General features: G+C 46.4%; 1 protein-coding gene across 1 annotated transcript in view; it reads left to right on the top strand.

Moving 5' to 3' along the window:
• LOC139422582 (intraflagellar transport protein 70A) overlaps positions 1–3828 on the top strand; it is a 33053-nt gene extending 29225 nt beyond the window's left edge. Inside the window, exons 17-19 of the mRNA XM_071173725.1 lie at positions 1477–1555; positions 2164–2293; positions 2776–3828. Of these exons, the coding sequence (XP_071029826.1) occupies positions 1477–1555; positions 2164–2293; positions 2776–2912 (346 nt within the window). The 3' untranslated portion in view covers positions 2913–3828. The remainder of the gene's footprint in view (positions 1–1476; positions 1556–2163; positions 2294–2775) is intronic.
• Positions 3829–19067: the final 15239 nt, after the last annotated feature.

The following is a 19067-nucleotide window of genomic DNA, read 5'->3' as shown; positions in this document are numbered from 1 at the left end:
CAGGTTCTGTTACACTACACTGTGTTAATGGTGTTTTTATGTCTCTTCCAGGACCTACATCACTGGTTACATTGACAGGTTCTGTTACACTACACTGTGTTAATGGTGTTTTTATGTCTCTTCCAGGACCTACATCACTGGTTACATTGACAGGTTCTGTTACACTACACTGTGTTAATGGGGTTTCTATGTCTCTTCCAGGACCTACATCACTGGTTACATTGACAGGTTCTGTTACACTAAACTGTGTTAATAGTGTTTTTATGTCTCTTCTAGGACCCTGCACTGTGTTAATGAATAGGGTTTATATCTCTCTTCCAGGACCTACATCACTAGTTACATTGACAGGTTATGTTACACTACACTGTGTTAATGGGGTTTCTATGTCTCTTCTAGGACCCTGCACTGTGTTAATGGGGTTTCTATGTCTCTTCTAGGACCCTACACTGTGTTAATGGGGTTTCTATGTCTCTTCCAGGACCTACATCACTGGTTACATTGACAGGTTCTGTTACACTACACTGTGTTAATGGGGTTTCTATGTCTCTTCTAGGACCCTACACTGTGTTAATGGGGTTTCTATGTCTCTTCTAGGACCCTGCACTGTGTTAATGGGGTTTCTATGTCTCTTCTAGGACCCTACACTGTGTTAATGGGGTTTCTATGTCTCTTCCAGGACCTACATCACTGGTTACATTGACAGGTTCTGTTACACTACACTGTGTTAATGGGGTTTCTATGTCTCTTCTAGGACCCTACACTGTGTTAATGGGGTTTCTATGTCTCTTCTAGGACCCTGCACTGTGTTAATGGGGTTTCTATGTCTCTTCCAGGACCTACATCACTGGTTACATTGACAGGTTCTGTTACACTAAACTGTGTTAATAGTGTTTTTATGTCTCTTCCAGGACCCTGCACTGTGTTAATGGGGTTTCTATGTCTCTTCTAGGACCCTGCACTGTGTTAATAGGGTTTATATGTCTCTTCTAGGACCCTGCACTGTGTTAATGGGGTTTCTATGTCTCTTCTAGAACCCTGCACTGTGTTAATGGGGTTTCTATGTCTCTTCTAGAACCCTGCACTGTGTTAATGGGGTTTCTATGTCTCTTCTAGAACCCTGCACTGTGTTAATGGGGTTTCTATGTCTCTTCTAGGACCCTGCACTGTGTTAATGGGGTTTCTATGTCTCTTCTAGGACCCTACACTGTGTTAGTGGGGTTTCTATGTCTCTTCTAGGACCCTGCACTGTGTTAATGGTGTTTATATCTCTCTTCCAGGACCCTGTAGTGTTAATAGGGTTTATATCTCTCTTCCAGGACCCTGTACTGTGTTAATGGTGTTTATGTCTCTCTTCCAGGACCGTGTAGTGTTAATAGTGTTTATATCTCTCTTCCAGGACCCTGTACTGTGTTAATAGGGTTTATATCTCTCTTCCAGGACCCTGTAGTGTTAATAGTGTTTATATCTCTCTTCCAGGACCCTGTACTGTGCCAAGGGGAACTACGACTTCGGCATCACCCGTGTCATCAAGAGTCTGGAACCGTACAACAAGAAGGTTGCACATTGTTTTTCTATCCGGCAGTTCTGGAACATTCTCTTGGAAAGCCAAGAGTTTTTGGATGTTTCTACCACTTCAGCCCTGACAAACATGTTGGTAGTGTGTCCCAAATGACACCCTAATTCCCTATATAGTGCACTACTCTGTTTAAAAGAAGTGCACTACTCTGTTTAAAAGTAGGGTGTCATTTGGAACACACCCCTTCCAGAGTGTTTGATCTTTGTTTAGATATTGGCCAACTGAAACATGGCCCAGAGTTCTGCACCTGGGTCTGCTCACTCAGCCCGGCTGAACACACACAGAGTGTCTCTGTAGGAGTGTTGTTGTCATTCCTACAACTCTATCAACCACACACTTGTTTTAACTGGCTTTAGCTTGTTTAACTGGTTTTAACTGGTTTTTCAGGCCAGGTACAAGTTGTTTAGATCAGGGTACCTGTCAAATTGACTTTGAGAGTGAAATTCTGGTAACACAATGTCCAGCCAGGTTTTCCAGAAATCCTAGTTGGAAGATTCCCTGAATCAGGAGGGAATGAGAAGGACATATCTATTCCTCTGACCAGGGTTTCGTATCCTTCTCTCATGGTTGTCGTCCTGTGTGTGTAGCTGGGAACAGACACCTGGTTCTATGCTAAGCGCTGTTTCCTGTCTCTGCTGGAGAACACGGCCAAACACATGATCATGATCAGGGACTCAGTTGTTCAGGAGTGTATTCAGTTCCTGGAGCACTGTGAAGGTACGGACGCGCACACACACACATATACACACACACACACACACACACACACATACACGTGCAGATAGACACACACACACACACACACACGTGCAGATAGACACACACACACACACACACACACACACACACATACACGTGCAGATAGACACACACACACACATGTGCAGATAGACACACACACACACACATACATACATACACACATACAGACACACGTGCGCGCACACACACACATACACACACGCACGCACACACACACAGTTTCAACACACCATTTACCCTCCCACGCTTTTACCCTCCTTTCGTCGCCTCTCCGCTCTTCTCTCCTCCCCCCTCTCTCCTCTCTCCCTCCTCTCTCTCCTCTCCCTCCCCCTCTCTCCTCTCCTCCCCCCTCTCCTCTCTCCTCTCCCTCCCCCTCTCTCCTCTCCTCCCCCTCCCCCTCTCTCCTCCCCCTCCCCCTCTCTCCTCTCTCCCTGTAGTGTACGGTAAGACAGAGCCAGCCATGATAGAACAGCCACTGGAGGAGGACAGGATGCACATCGGAAAGAACACTGTCACCTACGAGTCTCGCCTCCTCAAAGCTCTCTTCTACGAGGTCATCGGATGGAACCAGTGATGTCATACTAGAACGGAACAGAACCCGCTGATGTCATCGGACAGAACCAGTAGTTTACACTAAAGCCTTTTTAGAACCTGTTCTACACCCCAAACAGTTCAAATCTATCAACCTGGACCACATCACATGAGCTATTATAGTACATTATATATTTGGCTTGTTGTTATTTTCTGCATCATCTGAAAGTTACAAGCTGTTGTTCTGACTTCTGTTAAACATATTCTGGACTCAACTCCTCGTCTTACACACACTCACACACACAGTGGGAGACGCCATGGGGCCTCGTTCATTTGAGTGTGTTTAGTTTAGTTGAGCCTGGGCCCAGAGAGCTGTTGGCAGAGAAACACACCTTTCTACTGATATTATTATGACACTCAACTAAAATATAAACACAACATAAACACAATATAAACACAATATAAACACAATATAAACACAACATAAACACAATATAAACACAATATAAACACAACATAAACACAATATAAACACAATATAAACACAATATAAACACAATATAAACACAATATAAACACAACATAAACACAATATAAACACAACATAAACACAACATAAACACAATATAAACACAACATAAACACAACATAAACACAACATAAACACAACATAAACAATATAAACACAACATAAACACAACATAAACACAACATAAACAATATAAACACAACATAAACACAACATAAACACAACATAAACACAATATAAACACAACATAAACACAACATAAACAACAAACAATATAAACACAACATAAACACAACATAAACAACAAACAATATAAACACAACATAAACACAACATAAACACAACATAAACACAACATAAACACAACATAAACACAACATAAACACAACATAAACACAACATAAACAATATAAACACAACATAAACACAACATAAACACAATATAAACACAACATAAACACAACATAAACACAATATAAACACAACATAAACACAACATAAACAATATAAACACAACATAAACACAACAACATAAACACAACATAAACACAATATAAACACAACATAAACACAACATAAACACAATATAAACACAACATAAACACAACATAAACACAATATAAACACAACATAAACACAACATAAACAATATAAACACAACATAAACACAACAACATAAACACAACATAAACACAATATAAACACAACATAAACACAACATAAACACAACATAAACACAATATAAACACAACATAAACACAACATAAACACAACAACATAAACACAACATAAACACAATATAAACACAACATAAACACAACATAAACACAATATAAACACAACATAAACACAACATAAACACAACATAAACACAACAACATAAACACAATATAAACACAACATAAACACAATATAAACACAACATAAACACAACATAAACACAATATAAACACAATATAAACACAATATAAACACAACATAAACACAACATAAACACAACAACATAAACACAATATAAACACAATATAAACACAACATAAACAATATAAACACAACATAAACACAACAACATAAACACAACATAAACACAACATAAACACAACAACATAAACACAACATAAACACAATATAAACACAACATAAACAATATAAACACAACATAAACACAACAACATAAACACAACATAAACACAATATAAACACAATATAAACACAACATAAACACAACATAAACACAACAACATAAACACAATATAAACACAACATAAACACAATATAAACACAACATAAACACAATATAAACACAATATAAACAACATCTAAGATGTTACTCAGTTCCAGTTAATGTGAGGAAATCAGTCAATGGAACTGAATGTATTAAGACCTAATCTATGGATTTCACATGACTGGGAATACAGATATGCATCTGTTGGTCACAAATATCTTCTTTTTTTAAACTAGGGTTGTGGATCAGAAAACCAGTCAGTATCTGGTGTGACCGTTTTCCTCAGGCAGCGCAACACATCTCCTTCACATAGAGTTGATCAGGCTGTTGATTGTGGAATGTTGTAACATGGGGCTGTGCGTTATCATGGCACGACAACGGGCCTCAGGATCTCGTCACGGTATCTCTGTGCATTTAAATCGCCATCGATAAAATTGCAATTGTGTTCGTTGTCCGTAGCTTATACCTGCCCATTACCCCAACGCCACCATGGGGCACTCTGTTCACAATGTTTACATCAGCAAACCGCTCGCCCACACAATGTCTGCCATCTGCCCGGTACAGTTGAAATCTGGATTCATCCGTGAAGTGCACACTTCTCCAGCGAGGCCAGTGTGCCATCAAAGGTGAGCATTTACCCACTGAAGTCGGTTACGATGCCGAACTGCAGTCAGGTCAAGACCCTGGTGAGGATGATTTAAGAGAAATAAGCATTTTCTACATTTGGAAAATGTCTGGGATCATTTATTTCAGCTCATGAAACATGAAACCAACACTTTCCATGCTGCGTTTTCATTTTGTTCAGTGTGTATATATATATATATATTGTTATTGTTGTATATATTGTTATATTATTATATAATATGTGTGAGCTTGTTGTGTCTTCAAAGGAGAGTATGTCCATATGCTTATACTACAACCCTTACACTAGTCTCACATGGAACCCTATTCCCTACATAGTGCACTACTATAGACCAGAGCTCTATGGCACCCTATTCCCTACATAGTGCACTACTATAGACCAGAGCTCCATGGTACCCTATTCCCTACATAGTGCACTACTTTTGACCAGAGCTCCATGGAACCCTATTCCCTACATAGTGCACTACTTTTGACCAGAGCTCCATGGCACCCTATTCCCTACATAGTGCACTACTATAGACCAGAGCTCTATGGCACCCTATTCCCTACATAGTGCACTACTATAGACCAGAGCTCCATGGCACCCTATTCCCTACATAGTGCACTACTTTAGACCAGGGCCTATGGCGCCCTGTTCCCTATATAGTGCACTACTTTTGACCAGAATCCTATGGGGTTATAGTACTAACCTGTGGTCTAGATCTGCCTGCTTCCTGTCTCTGTAGACACTGTAACTTCCTGAGGAGAAAGGCCTTGTTCTGGGCTCTGGTCTAAAGTTGTACACTATACAGCTGTAACTTCCTGAGGAGAAAGGCCTTGTTCTGGTCTCTGGTCTAAAGTTGTACACTATACAGCTGTAACTTCCTGAGGAGAAAGGCCTTGTTCTGGTCTCTGGTCTAAAGTTGTACACTATACAGCTGTAACTTCCTGAGGAGAAAGGCCTTGTTCTGGGCTCTGGTCTAAAGTTGTACACTATATAAGAAATCGGGTGGGGGATTTTGTACTCAAACTTTGACGTTTTAGTGATTTTGTAACTTCTCTTTTACCGTTTGTTTAAAAAAGATGGTCACCATTATTTAGTCTATATTCAATTATATTTGTTTTTCTACAGAATAAAAAGAAAATGTACATGATAAGAGTGGTTTGTGATTCTGTCTCTGTGGTAGTGAATGAAGTGGACGACAGGGTTGGGGTTGATTCCATTTCAATTCCAGGGAAATTTCAGAAAGTCATTCCAAATCCTAAATATTACTGTGTTCAGTCAGAGATGTCTCATTTTTCCTGAACCTATTTACCACAACAACATTGCCTTGATCGTCACATGTTATGCTGTTGTAGCCCTGTGTTGTGTCCCAAAGAGCCCTATTCCCTACATCAGGGCTTCTCAAACCACTTCCCTGGGACCCCCAGACCTTACACAATGTTGTCGTAGCCCTGTGTTGTGTCCCAAAGAGCCCTATTCCCTACATCAGGGCTTCTCAAACCACTTCCCTGGGACCCCCAGACCTTACATAGTGTTGTTGTATCCCTGTGTTGTGTCCCAAAGAGCCCTATTCCCTACATCAGGACTTCTCAAACCACTTCCCTGGGACCCCCAGACCTTACACAATGTTGTTGTAGCCCTGTGTTGTGTCCCAAAGAGCTCTATTCCCTACATCAGGGCTTCTCAAACCACTTCCCTGGGACCCCCAGACCTTACATAATGTTGTTGTAGCCCTGTGTTGTGTCCCAAAGAGCTCTATTCCCTACATCAGGGCTTCTCAAACAACTTCTCTGGGACCCCCAGACCTTACACAATGTTGTCGTAGCCCTGTTGATGTGTCCCAAAGAGCCCTATTCCCTACATCAGGGATTCTCAAACCACTTCCCTGGGACCCCCAGACCTTACACAATGTTGTTGTAGCCCTGTGTTGTGTCCCAAAGAGCCCTATTCCCTACATCAGGGCTTCTCAAACCACTTCCCTGGGACCCCCAGACCTTACACAATGTTGTTGTAGCTCTGTGGTGTGTCCCAAAGAGCCCTATTCCCTACATCAGGGCTTCTCAAACCACTTCCCTGGGACCCCCAGACCTTACACAATGTTGTTGTAGCTCTGTGTTGTGTCCCAAAGAGCCCTGTTCCCTACATCAGGGCTTCTCAAACCACTTCCCTGGGACCCCCAGACCTTACATAATGTTGTTGTAGCCCTGTGTTGTGTCCCAAAGTGCCCTGTTCCCTACATCAGGGCTTCTCAAACCACTTCCCTGGGACCCCCAGACCTTACACAATGTTGTTGTAGCTCTGTGTTGTGTCCCAAAGAGCCCTATTCCCTACATCAGGGCTTCTCAAACCACTTCCCTGGGACCCCCAGACCTTACACAATGTTGTTGTAGCCCTGTGTTGTGTCCCAAAGAGCTCTATTCCCTACGTCAGGGCTTCTCAAACCACTTCCCCGGGACCCCCAGACCTTACACAATGTTGTTGTAGCCCTGTGTTGTGTCCCAAAGAGCCCTATTCCCTACATCAGGGCTTCTCAAACCACTTCCATGGGAACCACCAGACCTTACACAATGTTGTTGTAGCCCTGTGTTGTGTCCCAAAGAGCCCTATTCCCTACATCAGGGCTTCTCAAACCACTTCCCTGGGAACCCCCAGACCTTACACAATGTTGTCGTAGCCCTGTGTTGTGTCCCAAAGAGCCCTATTCCCTACATCAGGTCTTCTCAAACCACTTCCCTGGGACCCCCAGACCTTACACAATGTTGTTGTAGCCCTGTGTTGTGTCCCAAAGAGCCCTATTCCCTACATCAGGGCTTCTCAAACCACTTCCCTGGGACCCTCAGACCTTACACAATGTTGTTGTAGCCCTGTGTTGTGTCCCAAAGAGATCTATTCCCTACATCAGGGCTTCTCAAACCACTTCCCTGGGAACCCCAGACCTTACACAATGTTGTTGTAGCCCTGTGTTGTGTCCCAAAGGTCACATCCAGGTGAAGGGTCACACATCCAGGTGAAGGGTCACACATTCAGGTGAAGGATCACACATCCAGGTGAAGGGTCACACATCCAGGTGAAGGGTCACACATTCAGGTGAAGGGTCACACATCCAGATGAAGGGTCGGACCCCCAGACCTTACACAATGTTGTTGTAGCCCTGTGTTGTGTCCCAAAGAGATCTATTCCCTACATCAGGGCTTCTCAAACCACTTCCCTGGGAACCCCAGACCTTACACAATGTTGTCGTAGCCCTGTGTTGTGTCCCAAAGAGCCCTATTCCCTACATCAGGGCTTCTCAAACCACTTCCCTGGGACCCCCAGACCTTACACAATGTTGTTGTAGCCCTGTGTTGTGTCCCAAAGAGCTCTATTCCCTACATCAGGGCTTCTCAAACCACTTCCCTGGGACCCCCAGACCTTACACAATGTTGTCGTAGCCCTGTGTTGTGTCCCAAAGGTCACATCCAGGTGAAGGGTCACACATCCAGGTGAAGGGTCACACATTCAGGTGAAGGATCACACATCCAGGTGAAGGGTCACACATCCAGGTGAAGGGTCACACATTCAGGTGAAGGGTCACACATCCAGATGAAGGGTCGGACCCCCAGACCTTACACAATGTTGTTGTAGCCCTGTGTTGTGTCCCAAAGAGCCCTATTCCCTACATCAGGGCTTCTCAAACCACTTCCCTGGGACCCTCAGACCTTACACAATGTTGTTGTAGCCCTGTGTTGTGTCCCAAAGAGATCTATTCCCTACATCAGGGCTTCTCAAACCACTTCCCTGGGAACCCCAGACCTTACACAATGTTGTTGTAGCCCTGTGTTGTGTCCCAAAGAGCCCTATTCCCTACATCAGGGCTTCTCAAACCACTTCCCTGGGACCCCCAGACCTTACACAATGTTGTTGTAGCCCTGTGTTGTGTCCCAAAGAGCTCTATTCCCTACATCAGGGCTTCTCAAACCACTTCCCTGGGACCCCCAGACCTTACACAATGTTGTCGTAGCCCTGTGTTGTGTCCCAAAGAGCCCTATTCCCTACATCAGGGCTTCTCAAACCACTTCCCTGGGAACCCCAGACCTTACACAATGTTGTCGTAGCCCTGTGTTGTGTCCCAAAGAGCCCTATTCCCTACATCAGGGCTTCTCAAACCACTTCCATGGGAACCACCAGACCTTACACAATGTTGTGGTAGCCCTGTGTTGTGTCCCAAAGAGCCCTATTCCCTACATCAGGGCTTCTCAAACCACTTCCCTGGGACCCCCAGACCTTACACAATGTTGTTGTAGCCCTGTGTTGTGTCCCAAAGAGCCCTATTCCCTACATCAGGGCTTCTCAAACCACTTCCCTGGGACCCCCAGACCTTACACAATGTTGTTGTAGCCCTGTGTTGTGTCCCAAAGAGATCTATTCCCTACATCAGGGCTTCTCAAACCACTTCCCTGGGAACCCCCAGACCTTACACAATGTTGTCGTAGCCCTGAACTAGGTCACTTGATTCAGGTAGTCAAAGGGCTCGACGATTAGTTGACAAGTTGAATCAGGTGTGCTAGCCAAATATCATACTTGAGTAAAAGTAAAGAGAGAAAATGACTCAAGTAGAAGTCACCCAGTAAAATGCTACTTGAGTAAGTCTTAAAGTGTTTGGTTTTAAATATACTGAAGTATCAAAAGTAATAATTTCAAATTCCTGATATTAATCAAACCAGACAGCACGATTTTCTGTTTTTAATTTATTTACGGACAGCCAGGGTCACACCCCAACACTCAGACATCATTTAAAAACAAAGCATGTGTGTTTAGTGAGTCCTCCAGATCAGAGGCAGTAGAGATGACCAGGGATGTTCTCTGTTTAGTGAGTCCTCCAGATCAGAGGCAGTAGGGATGACCAGGGATGTTCTCTGTTTAGTCAGTCCTCCAGATCAGAGGCAGTAGGGATGACCAGGGATGTTCTCTGTTTAGTGAGTCCTCCAGATCAGAGGCAGTAGAGATGACCAGGGATGTTCTCTGTTTAGTGAGTCCTCCAGATCAGAGGCAGTAGGGATGACCAGGGATGTTCTCTGTTTAGTGAGTCCTCCAGATCAGAGGCAGTAGGGATGACCAGGGATGTTCTCTGTTTAGTGAGTCCACCAGATCAGAGGCAGTAGGGATGACCAGGGATGTTCTCTGTTTAGTGAGTCCTCCAGATCAGAGGCAGTAGGGATGACCAGGGATGTTCTCTGTTTAGTGAGTCCTCCAGATCAGAGGCAGTAGGGATGACCAGGGTTGTTCTCTGTTTAGTGAGTCCTCCAGATCAGAGACAGTAGAGATGACCAGGGATGTTCTCTGTTTAGTGAGTCCTCCAGATCAGAGGCAGTAGGGATGACCAGGGATGTTCTCTGTTTAGTGAGTCCTTCAGATCAGAGGCAGTAGGGATGACCAGGGATGTTCTATGTTTAGTGAGTCCTCCAGATCAGAGGCAGTAGGGATGACCAGGGATGTTCTCTGTTTAGTGAGTCCTCCAGATCAGAGGCAGTAGGGTTGACCAGGGATGTTCTCTGTTTAGTGAGTCCTCCAGATCAGAGGCAGTAGGGATGACCAGGGATGTTCTCTGTTTAGTGAGTCCTCCAGATCAGAGGCAGTAGGGATGACCAGGGATGTTCTCTGTTTAGTGAGTCCTCCAGATCAGAGGCAGTAGAGATGACCAGGGATGTTCTCTGTTTAGTGAGTCCACCAGATCAGAGGCAGTAGGGATGACCAGGGATGTTCTCTGTTTAGTGAGTCCTCCAGATCAGAGGCAGTAGGGATGACCAGGGATGTTCTCTGTTTAGTGAGTCCTCCAGATCAGAGGCAGTAGGGATGACCAGGGATGTTCTCTGTTTAGTGAGTCCTCCAGATCAGAGGCAGTAGGGATGACCAGGGATGTTCTCTGTTTAGTGAGTCCTCCAGATCAGAGGCAGTAGGGATGACCAGGGATGTTCTCTGTTTAGTGAGTCTGCCAGATCAGAGGCAGTAGGGATGATCAGGGATGTTCTCTGTTTAGTGAGTCCTCCAGATCAGAGGCAGTAGGGATGACCAGGGATGTTCTCTGTTTAGTGAGTCCTCCAGATCAGAGGCAGTAGGGATGATCAGGGATGTTCTCTGTTTAGTGAGTCCTCCAGATCAGAGGCAGTAGGGACGACCAGGGATGTTCTCTGTTTAGTGAGTCCTCCAGATCAGAGGCAGTAGGGATGACCAGGGATGTTCTCTGTTTAGTGAGTCCTCCAGATCAGAGGCAGTAGGGATGACCAGGGATGTTCTCTGTTTAGTGAGTCCTCCAGATCAGAGGCAGTAGGGATGACCAGGGATGTTCTCTGTTTAGTGAGTCTGCCAGATCAGAGGCAGTAGGGACGACCAGGGATGTTCTCTGTTTAGTGAGTCCTCCAGATCAGAGGCAGTAGGGACGACCAGGGATGTTCTCTGTTTAGTGAGTCTGCCAGATCAGAGGCAGTAGGGATGACCAGGGATGTTCTCTGTTTAGTGAGTCCTCCAGCTCAGAGGCAGTAGGGATGACCAGGGATGTTCTCTGTTTAGTGAGTCCTCCAGATCAGAGGCAGTAGGGATGACCAGGGATGTTCTCTGTTTAGTGAGTCCACCAGATCAGAGGCAGTAGGGACGACCAGGGATGTTCTCTGTTTAGTGAGTCTGCCAGATCAGAGGCAGTAGGGATGACCAGGGATGTTCTCTGTTTAGTGAGTCCTCCAGCTCAGAGGCAGTAGGGATGACCAGGGATGTTCTCTGTTTAGTGAGTCCTCCAGATCAGAGGCAGTAGGGATGACCAGGGATGTTCTCTGTTTAGTGAGTCCACCAGATCAGAGGCAGTAGGGATGACCAGGGATGTTCTCTGTTTAGTGAGTCCTCCAGATCAGAGGCAGTAGGGATGACCAGGGATGTTCTCTGTTTAGTGAGTCCACCAGATCAGAGGCAGTAGGGATGACCAGGGATGTTCTCTGTTTAGTGAGTCCACCAGATCAGAGGCAGTAGGGATGACCAGGGATGTTCTCTGTTTAGTGAGTCCTCCAGATCAGAGGCAGTAGGGATGACCAGGGATGTTCTCTGTTTAGTGAGTCCTCCAGATCAGAGGCAGTAGGGATGACCAGGGATGTTCTCTGTTTAGTGAGTCTGCCAGATAAGAGGCAGTAGGGATGACCAGGGATGTTCTCTGTTTAGTGAGTCCTCCAGATCAGAGGCAGTAGGGATGACCAGGGATGTTCTCTGTTTAGTGAGTCCTCCAGATCAGAGGCAGTAGGGATGACCAGGGATGTTCTCTGTTTAGTGAGTCCTCCAGATCAGAGGCAGTAGGGATGACCAGGGATGTTCTCTGTTTAGTGAGTCCTCCAGATCAGAGGCAGTAGGGATGACCAGGGATGTTCTCTGTTTAGTGAGTCCTCCAGATCAGAGGCAGTAGGGAGGACCAGGGATGTTCTCTGTTTAGTGAGTCCTCCAGATCAGAGGCAGTAGGGATGACCAGGGATGTTCTCTGTTTAGTGAGTCCTCCAGATCAGAGGTAGTAGGGATGACCAGGGATGTTCTCTGTTTAGTGAGTCCTCCAGATCAGAGTCAGTAGGGATGACCAGGGATGTTCTCTGTTTAGTGAGTCCTCCAGATCAGAGTCAGTAGGGATGACCAGGGATGTTCTCTGTTTAGTGAGTCCACCAGATCAGAGTCAGTAGGGATGACCAGGGATGTTCTCTGTTTAGTGAGTCCTCCAGATCAGAGGTAGTAGGGATGACCAGGGATGTTCTCTGTTTAGTTAGTCCTCCAGATAAGAGGCAGTAGGGATGACCAGGGATGTTCTCTGTTTAGTGAGTCCTCCAGATCAGAGGTAGTAGGGATGACCAGGGATGTTCTCTGTTTAGTGAGTCCTCCAGATCAGAGGCAGTAGGGATGACCAGGGATGTTCTCTGTTTAGTGAGTCTGCCAGATAAGAGGCAGTAGGGATGACCAGGGATGTTCTCTGTTTAGTGAGTCCTCCAGATCAGAGGCAGTAGGGATGACCAGGGATGTTCTCTGTTTAGTGAGTCCTCCAGATCAGAGGCAGTAGGGATGACCAGGGATGTTCTCTGTTTAGTGAGTCCTCCAGATCAGAGGCAGTAGGGATGACCAGGGATGTTCTCTGTTTAGTGAGTCCTCCAGATCAGAGGCAGTAGGGATGACCAGGGATGTTCTCTGTTTAGTGAGTCCTCCAGATCAGAGGCAGTAGGGAGGACCAGGGATGTTCTCTGTTTAGTGAGTCCTCCAGATCAGAGGCAGTAGGGATGACCAGGGATGTTCTCTGTTTAGTGAGTCCTCCAGATCAGAGGTAGTAGGGATGACCAGGGATGTTCTCTGTTTAGTGAGTCCTCCAGATCAGAGTCAGTAGGGATGACCAGGGATGTTCTCTGTTTAGTGAGTCCTCCAGATCAGAGTCAGTAGGGATGACCAGGGATGTTCTCTGTTTAGTGAGTCCACCAGATCAGAGTCAGTAGGGATGACCAGGGATGTTCTCTGTTTAGTGAGTCCTCCAGATCAGAGGGAGTAGGGATGACCAGGGATGTTCTCTGTTTAGTTAGTCCTCCAGATAAGAGGCAGTAGGGATGACCAGGGATGTTCTCTGTTTAGTGAGTCCTCCAGATCAGAGGTAGTAGGGATGACCAGGGATGTTCTCTGTTTAGTGAGTCCTCCAGATCAGAGTCAGTAGGGATGACCAGGGATGTTCTCTGTTTAGTGAGTCCTCCAGATCAGAGTCAGTAGGGATGACCAGGGATGTTCTCTGTTTAGTGAGTCCTCCAGATCAGAGGCAGTAGGGATGACCAGGGATGTTCTCTGTTTAGTGAGTCCTCCAGATCAGAGTCAGTAGGGATGACCAGGGATGTTCTCTGTTTAGTGAGTCCACCAGATCAGAGGCAGTAGGGATGACCAGGGATGTTCTCTGTTTAGTGAGTCTGCCAGATAAGAGGCAGTAGGGATGACCAGGGATGTTCTCTGTTTAGTGAGTCCTCCAGATAAGAGGCAGTAGGGATGACCAGGGATGTTCTCTGTTTAGTGAGTCCTCCAGATAAGAGGCAGTAGGGATGACCAGGGATGTTCTCTGTTTAGTGAGTCCTCCAGATCAGAGGCAGTAGGGATGATCAGGGATGTTCTCTGTTTAGTGAGTCCTCCAGATAAGAGGCAGTAGGGATGACCAGGGATGTTCTCTGTTTAGTGAGTCCTCCAGATCAGAGGCAGTAGGGATGATCAGGGATGTTCTCTGTTTAGTGAGTCCTCCAGATAAGAGGCAGTAGGGATGACCAGGGATGTTCTCTGTTTAGTGAGTCTGCCAGATAAGAGGCAGTAGGGATGACCAGGGATGTTCTCTGTTTAGTGAGTCCACCAGATCAGAGGCAGTAGGGATGACCAGGGATGTTCTCTGTTTAGTGAGTCCTCCAGATAAGAGGCAGTAGGGATGACCAGGGATGTTCTCTGTTTAGTGAGTCTGCCAGATCAGAGGCAGTAGGGATGACCAGGGATGTTCTCTGTTTAGTGAGTCCTCCAGATCAGAGGCAGTAGGGATGACCAGGGATGTTCTCTGTTTAGTGAGTCCTCCAGATCAGAGGCAGTAGGGATGACCAGGGATGTTCTCTGTTTAGTGAGTCTGCCAGATCAGAGGCAGTAGGGATGACCAGGGATGTTCTCTGTTTAGTGAGTCCTCCAGATAAGAGGCAGTAGGGATGACCAGGGATGTTCTCTGTTTAGTGAGTCCTCCAGATCAGAGGCAGTAGGGATGACCAGGGATGTTCTCTGTTTAGTGAGTCCTCCAGATAAGAGGCAGTAGGGATGACCAGGGATGTTCTCTGTTTAGTGAGTCTGCCAGATCAGAGGCAGTAGGGATGACCAGGGATGTTCTCTGTTTAGTGAGTCCTCCAGATCAGAGGCAGTAGGGATGACCAGGGATGTTCTCTGTTTAGTGAGTCCTCCAGATCAGAGGCAGTAGGGATGACCAGGGATGTTCTCTGTTTAGTGAGTCCTCCAGATAAGAGGCAGTAGGGAGGACCAGGGTTGTTCTCTGTTTAGTGAGTCCTCCAGATCAGAGGCAGTAGGGATGACCAGGGATGTTCTCTGTTTAGTGAGTCCTCCAGATCAGAGGCAGTAGGGATGACCAGGGATGTTCTCTGTTTAGTGAGTCCTCCAGATCAGAGGCAGTAGGGAGGACCAGGGTTGTTCTCTGTTTAGTGAGTCCTCCAGATCAGAGGCAGTAGGGAGGACCAGGGTTGTTCTCTGTTTAGTGAGTCCTCCAGATCAGAGGCAGTAGGGATGACCAGGGATGTTCTCTGTTTAGTGAGTCTGCCAGATCAGAGGCAGTAGGGATGACCAGGGATGTTCTCTGTTTAGTGAGTCCTCCAGATTAGAGGCAGTGGGGATGACCAGGGATGTTCTCTGTTTAGTGAGTCTGCCAGATCAGAGGCAGTAGGGATGACCAGGGATGTTCTCTGTTTAGTGAGTCCTCCAGATCAGAGGCAGTAGGGATGACCAGGGATGTTCTCTGTTTAGTGAGTCCTCCAGATCAGAGGCAGTAGGGATGACCAGGGATGTTCTCTGTTTAGTGAGTCTGCCAGATAAGAGGCAGTAGGGATGACCAGGGTTGTTCTCTGTTTAGTGAGTCCTCCAGATCAGAGGCAGTAGGGATGACCAGGGATGTTCTCTGTTTAGTGAGTCCTCCAGATCAGAGGCAGTAGGGATGACCAGGGATGTTCTCTGTTTAGTGAGTCCACCAGATCAGAGGCAGTAGGGATGACCAGGGATGTTCTCTGTTTAGTGAGTCCACCAGATAAGAGGCAGTAGGGATGACCAGGGATGTTCTCTGTTTAGTGAGTCCTCCAGATCAGAGGCAGTAGGGATGACCAGGGATGTTCTCTGTTTAGTGAGTCCACCAGATCAGAGGCAGTAGGGATGACCAGGGATGTTCTCTGTTTAGTGAGTCCTCCAGATCAGAGGCAGTAGGGATGACCAGGGATGTTCTCTGTTTAGTGAGTCCTCCAGATCAGAGGCAGTAGGGATGACCAGGGATGTTCTCTGTTTAGTGAGTCCTCCAGATAAGAGGCAGTAGGGATGACCAGGGATGTTCTCTGTTTAGTGAGTCCTCCAGATCAGAGGCAGTAGGGATGACCAGGGATGTTCTCTGTTTAGTGAGTCCTCCAGATCAGAGGCAGTAGGGATGACCAGGGTTGTTCTCTGTTTAGTGAGTCCTCCAGATCAGAGGCAGTAGGGATGACCAGGGATGTTCTCTGTTTAGTGAGTCCTCCAGATCAGAGACAGTAGAGATGACCAGGGATGTTCTCTGTTTAGTGAGTCCTCCAGATCAGAGGCAGTAGAGATGACCAGGGATGTTCTCTGTTTAGTGAGTCCTCCAGATCAGAGGCAGTAGAGATGACCAGGGATGTTCTCTGTTTAGTGAGTCCTCCAGATCAGAGGCAGTAGGGATGACCAGGGATGTTCTCTGTTTAGTGAGTCCTCCAGATCAGAGACAGTAGAGATGACCAGGGATGTTCTCTGTTTAGTGAGTCCTCCAGATCAGAGGCAGTAGAGATGACCAGGGATGTTCTCTGTTTAGTGAGTCCTCCAGATCAGAGGCAGTAGAGATGACCAGGGATGTTCTCTGTTTAGTGAGTCCTCCAGATCAGAGGCAGTAGGGATGACCAGGGATGTTCTCTGTTTAGTGAGTCCTCCAGATCAGAGACAGTAGAGATGACCAGGGATGTTCTCTGTTTAGTGAGTCCTCCAGATCAGAGGCAGTAGGGATGACCAGGGATGTTCTCTGTTTAGTGAGTCCTCCAGATCAGAGACAGTAGAGATGACCAGGGATGTTCTCTGTTTAGTGAGTCTGCCAGATCAGAGGCAGTAGGGATGACCAGGGATGTTCTCTGTTTAGTGAGTCCTCCAGATCAGAGGCAGTAGAGATGACCAGGGATGTTCTCTGTTTAGTGAGTCCTCCAGATCAGAGGCAGTAGGGATGACCAGGGATGTTCTCTGTTTAGTGAGTCTGCCAGATAAGAGGCAGTAGGAATGACCAGGGTTGTTCTCTGTTTAGTGAGTCCACCAGATCAGAGGCAGTAGGGATGACCAGGGATGTTCTCTGTTTAGTGAGTCCACCAGATCAGAGGCAGTAGGAATGACCAGGGTTGTTCTCTGTTTAGTGAGTCCTCCAGATAAGAGGCAGTAGGGATGACCAGGGTTGTTCTCTGTTTAGTGAGTCCTCCAGACCAGAGGCAGTAGGGATGACCTTGGGATGTTCTCTGTTTAGTGAGTCCTCCAGATCAGAGGCAGTAGGGATGACCAGGGATGTTCTCTGTTTAGTGAGTCTGTCAGATCAGAGGCAGTAGGGATGACCAGGGATGTTCTCTGTTTAGTGAGTCTGCCAGATCAGAGGCAGTAGAGATGACCAGGGTTGTTCTCTGTTTAGTGAGTCCGCCAGATCAGAGGCAGTAGGGATGACCAGGGATGTTCTCTGTTTAGTGAGTCTGCCAGATCAGAGGCAGTAGGGACGACCAGGGATGTTCTCTGTTTAGTGAGTCCTCCAGATCAGAGGCAGTAGAGATGACCAGGGATGTTCTCTGTTTAGTGAGTCTGCCAGATAAGAGGCAGTAGGGATGACCAGGGATGTTCTCTGTTTAGTGAGTCCGCCAGATCAGAGGCAGTAGGGAGGACCAGGGATGTTCTCTGTTTAGTGAGTCCTCCAGATCAGAGACAGTAGGGATGACCAGGGATGTTCTCTGTTTAGTGTGTCCACCAGATCAGAGGCAGTAGGGATGACCAGGGATGTTCTCTGTTTAGTGAGTCCTCCAGATCAGAGGCAGTAGGGATGACCAGGGATGTTCTCTGTTTAGTGAGTCCTCCAGATCAGAGACAGTAGGGATGACCAGGGATGTTCTCTGTTTAGTGAGTCTGCCAGATCAGAGGCAGTAGGGATGACCAGGGATGTTCTCTGTTTAGTGAGTCCTCCAGATCAGAGGCAGTAGAGATGACCAGGGATGTTCTCTGTTTAGTGAGTCCTCCAGATCAGAGTCAGTAGAGATGACCAGGGATGTTCTCTGTTTAGTGAGTCCACCAGATCAGAGGCAGTAGGGATGACCAGGGATGTTCTCTGTTTAGTGAGTCCTCCAGATCAGAGGCAGTAGGGATGACCAGGGATGTTCTCTGTTTAGTGAGTCCGCCAGATCAGAGGCAGTAGGGATGACCAGGGATGTTCTCTGTTTAGTGAGTCTGCCAGATCAGAGGCAGTAGGGATGACCAGCGATGTTATTATATTGATAAGTGCGTGAATTTGACCATTTTCCTGTCCTGCTAAAGCATTCAAAATGTAACGAGTACTTTTGGGTGTCGGGGAAAATGTTGGGAGGAAAAAGTGCATTTATTTTCTTTAGGAACGAAGTGAAATAAAAGTAAAAGTTGTCAAAAATATAAATAGTAAAGTACAGATTCCTCCAAAAACGACTGAAAGTAAAATGACTTTAAAGTTCTAGTTAAGTGGTTTCCACCCTTGGTGCTGTGGAATAGATGAAACCCATAGAACGACTGGGTGTCCCCAAGAGAGGATGGATACACACTGCCCTACATAGTGCACTACTTTTCACCAGAGCCCTATGGGTTTGCCTGGTCAGAGGTAGTGGTATAAGTAAAGAATTGGGTGCTATTTGGGACACATGTCCAGGTGAAGGGTCACACATCCAGGTGAAGGGTCACACATCCAGGTGAAGGGTCACACAGCCAGGTGAAGGGTCACACAGCCAGGTGAAGGGTCACACAGCCAGGTGAAGGGTCACACAGCCAGGTGAAGGGTCACACAGCCAGG

Source organism: Oncorhynchus clarkii, chromosome 12, assembly GCF_045791955.1.
Source record: "Oncorhynchus clarkii lewisi isolate Uvic-CL-2024 chromosome 12, UVic_Ocla_1.0, whole genome shotgun sequence".
Classification (NCBI taxonomy): Eukaryota; Metazoa; Chordata; class Actinopteri; order Salmoniformes; family Salmonidae; genus Oncorhynchus; species Oncorhynchus clarkii.
Note: the sequence above shows the minus strand (reverse complement) of the source record. Positions and strands in the feature narration are given on the sequence as shown.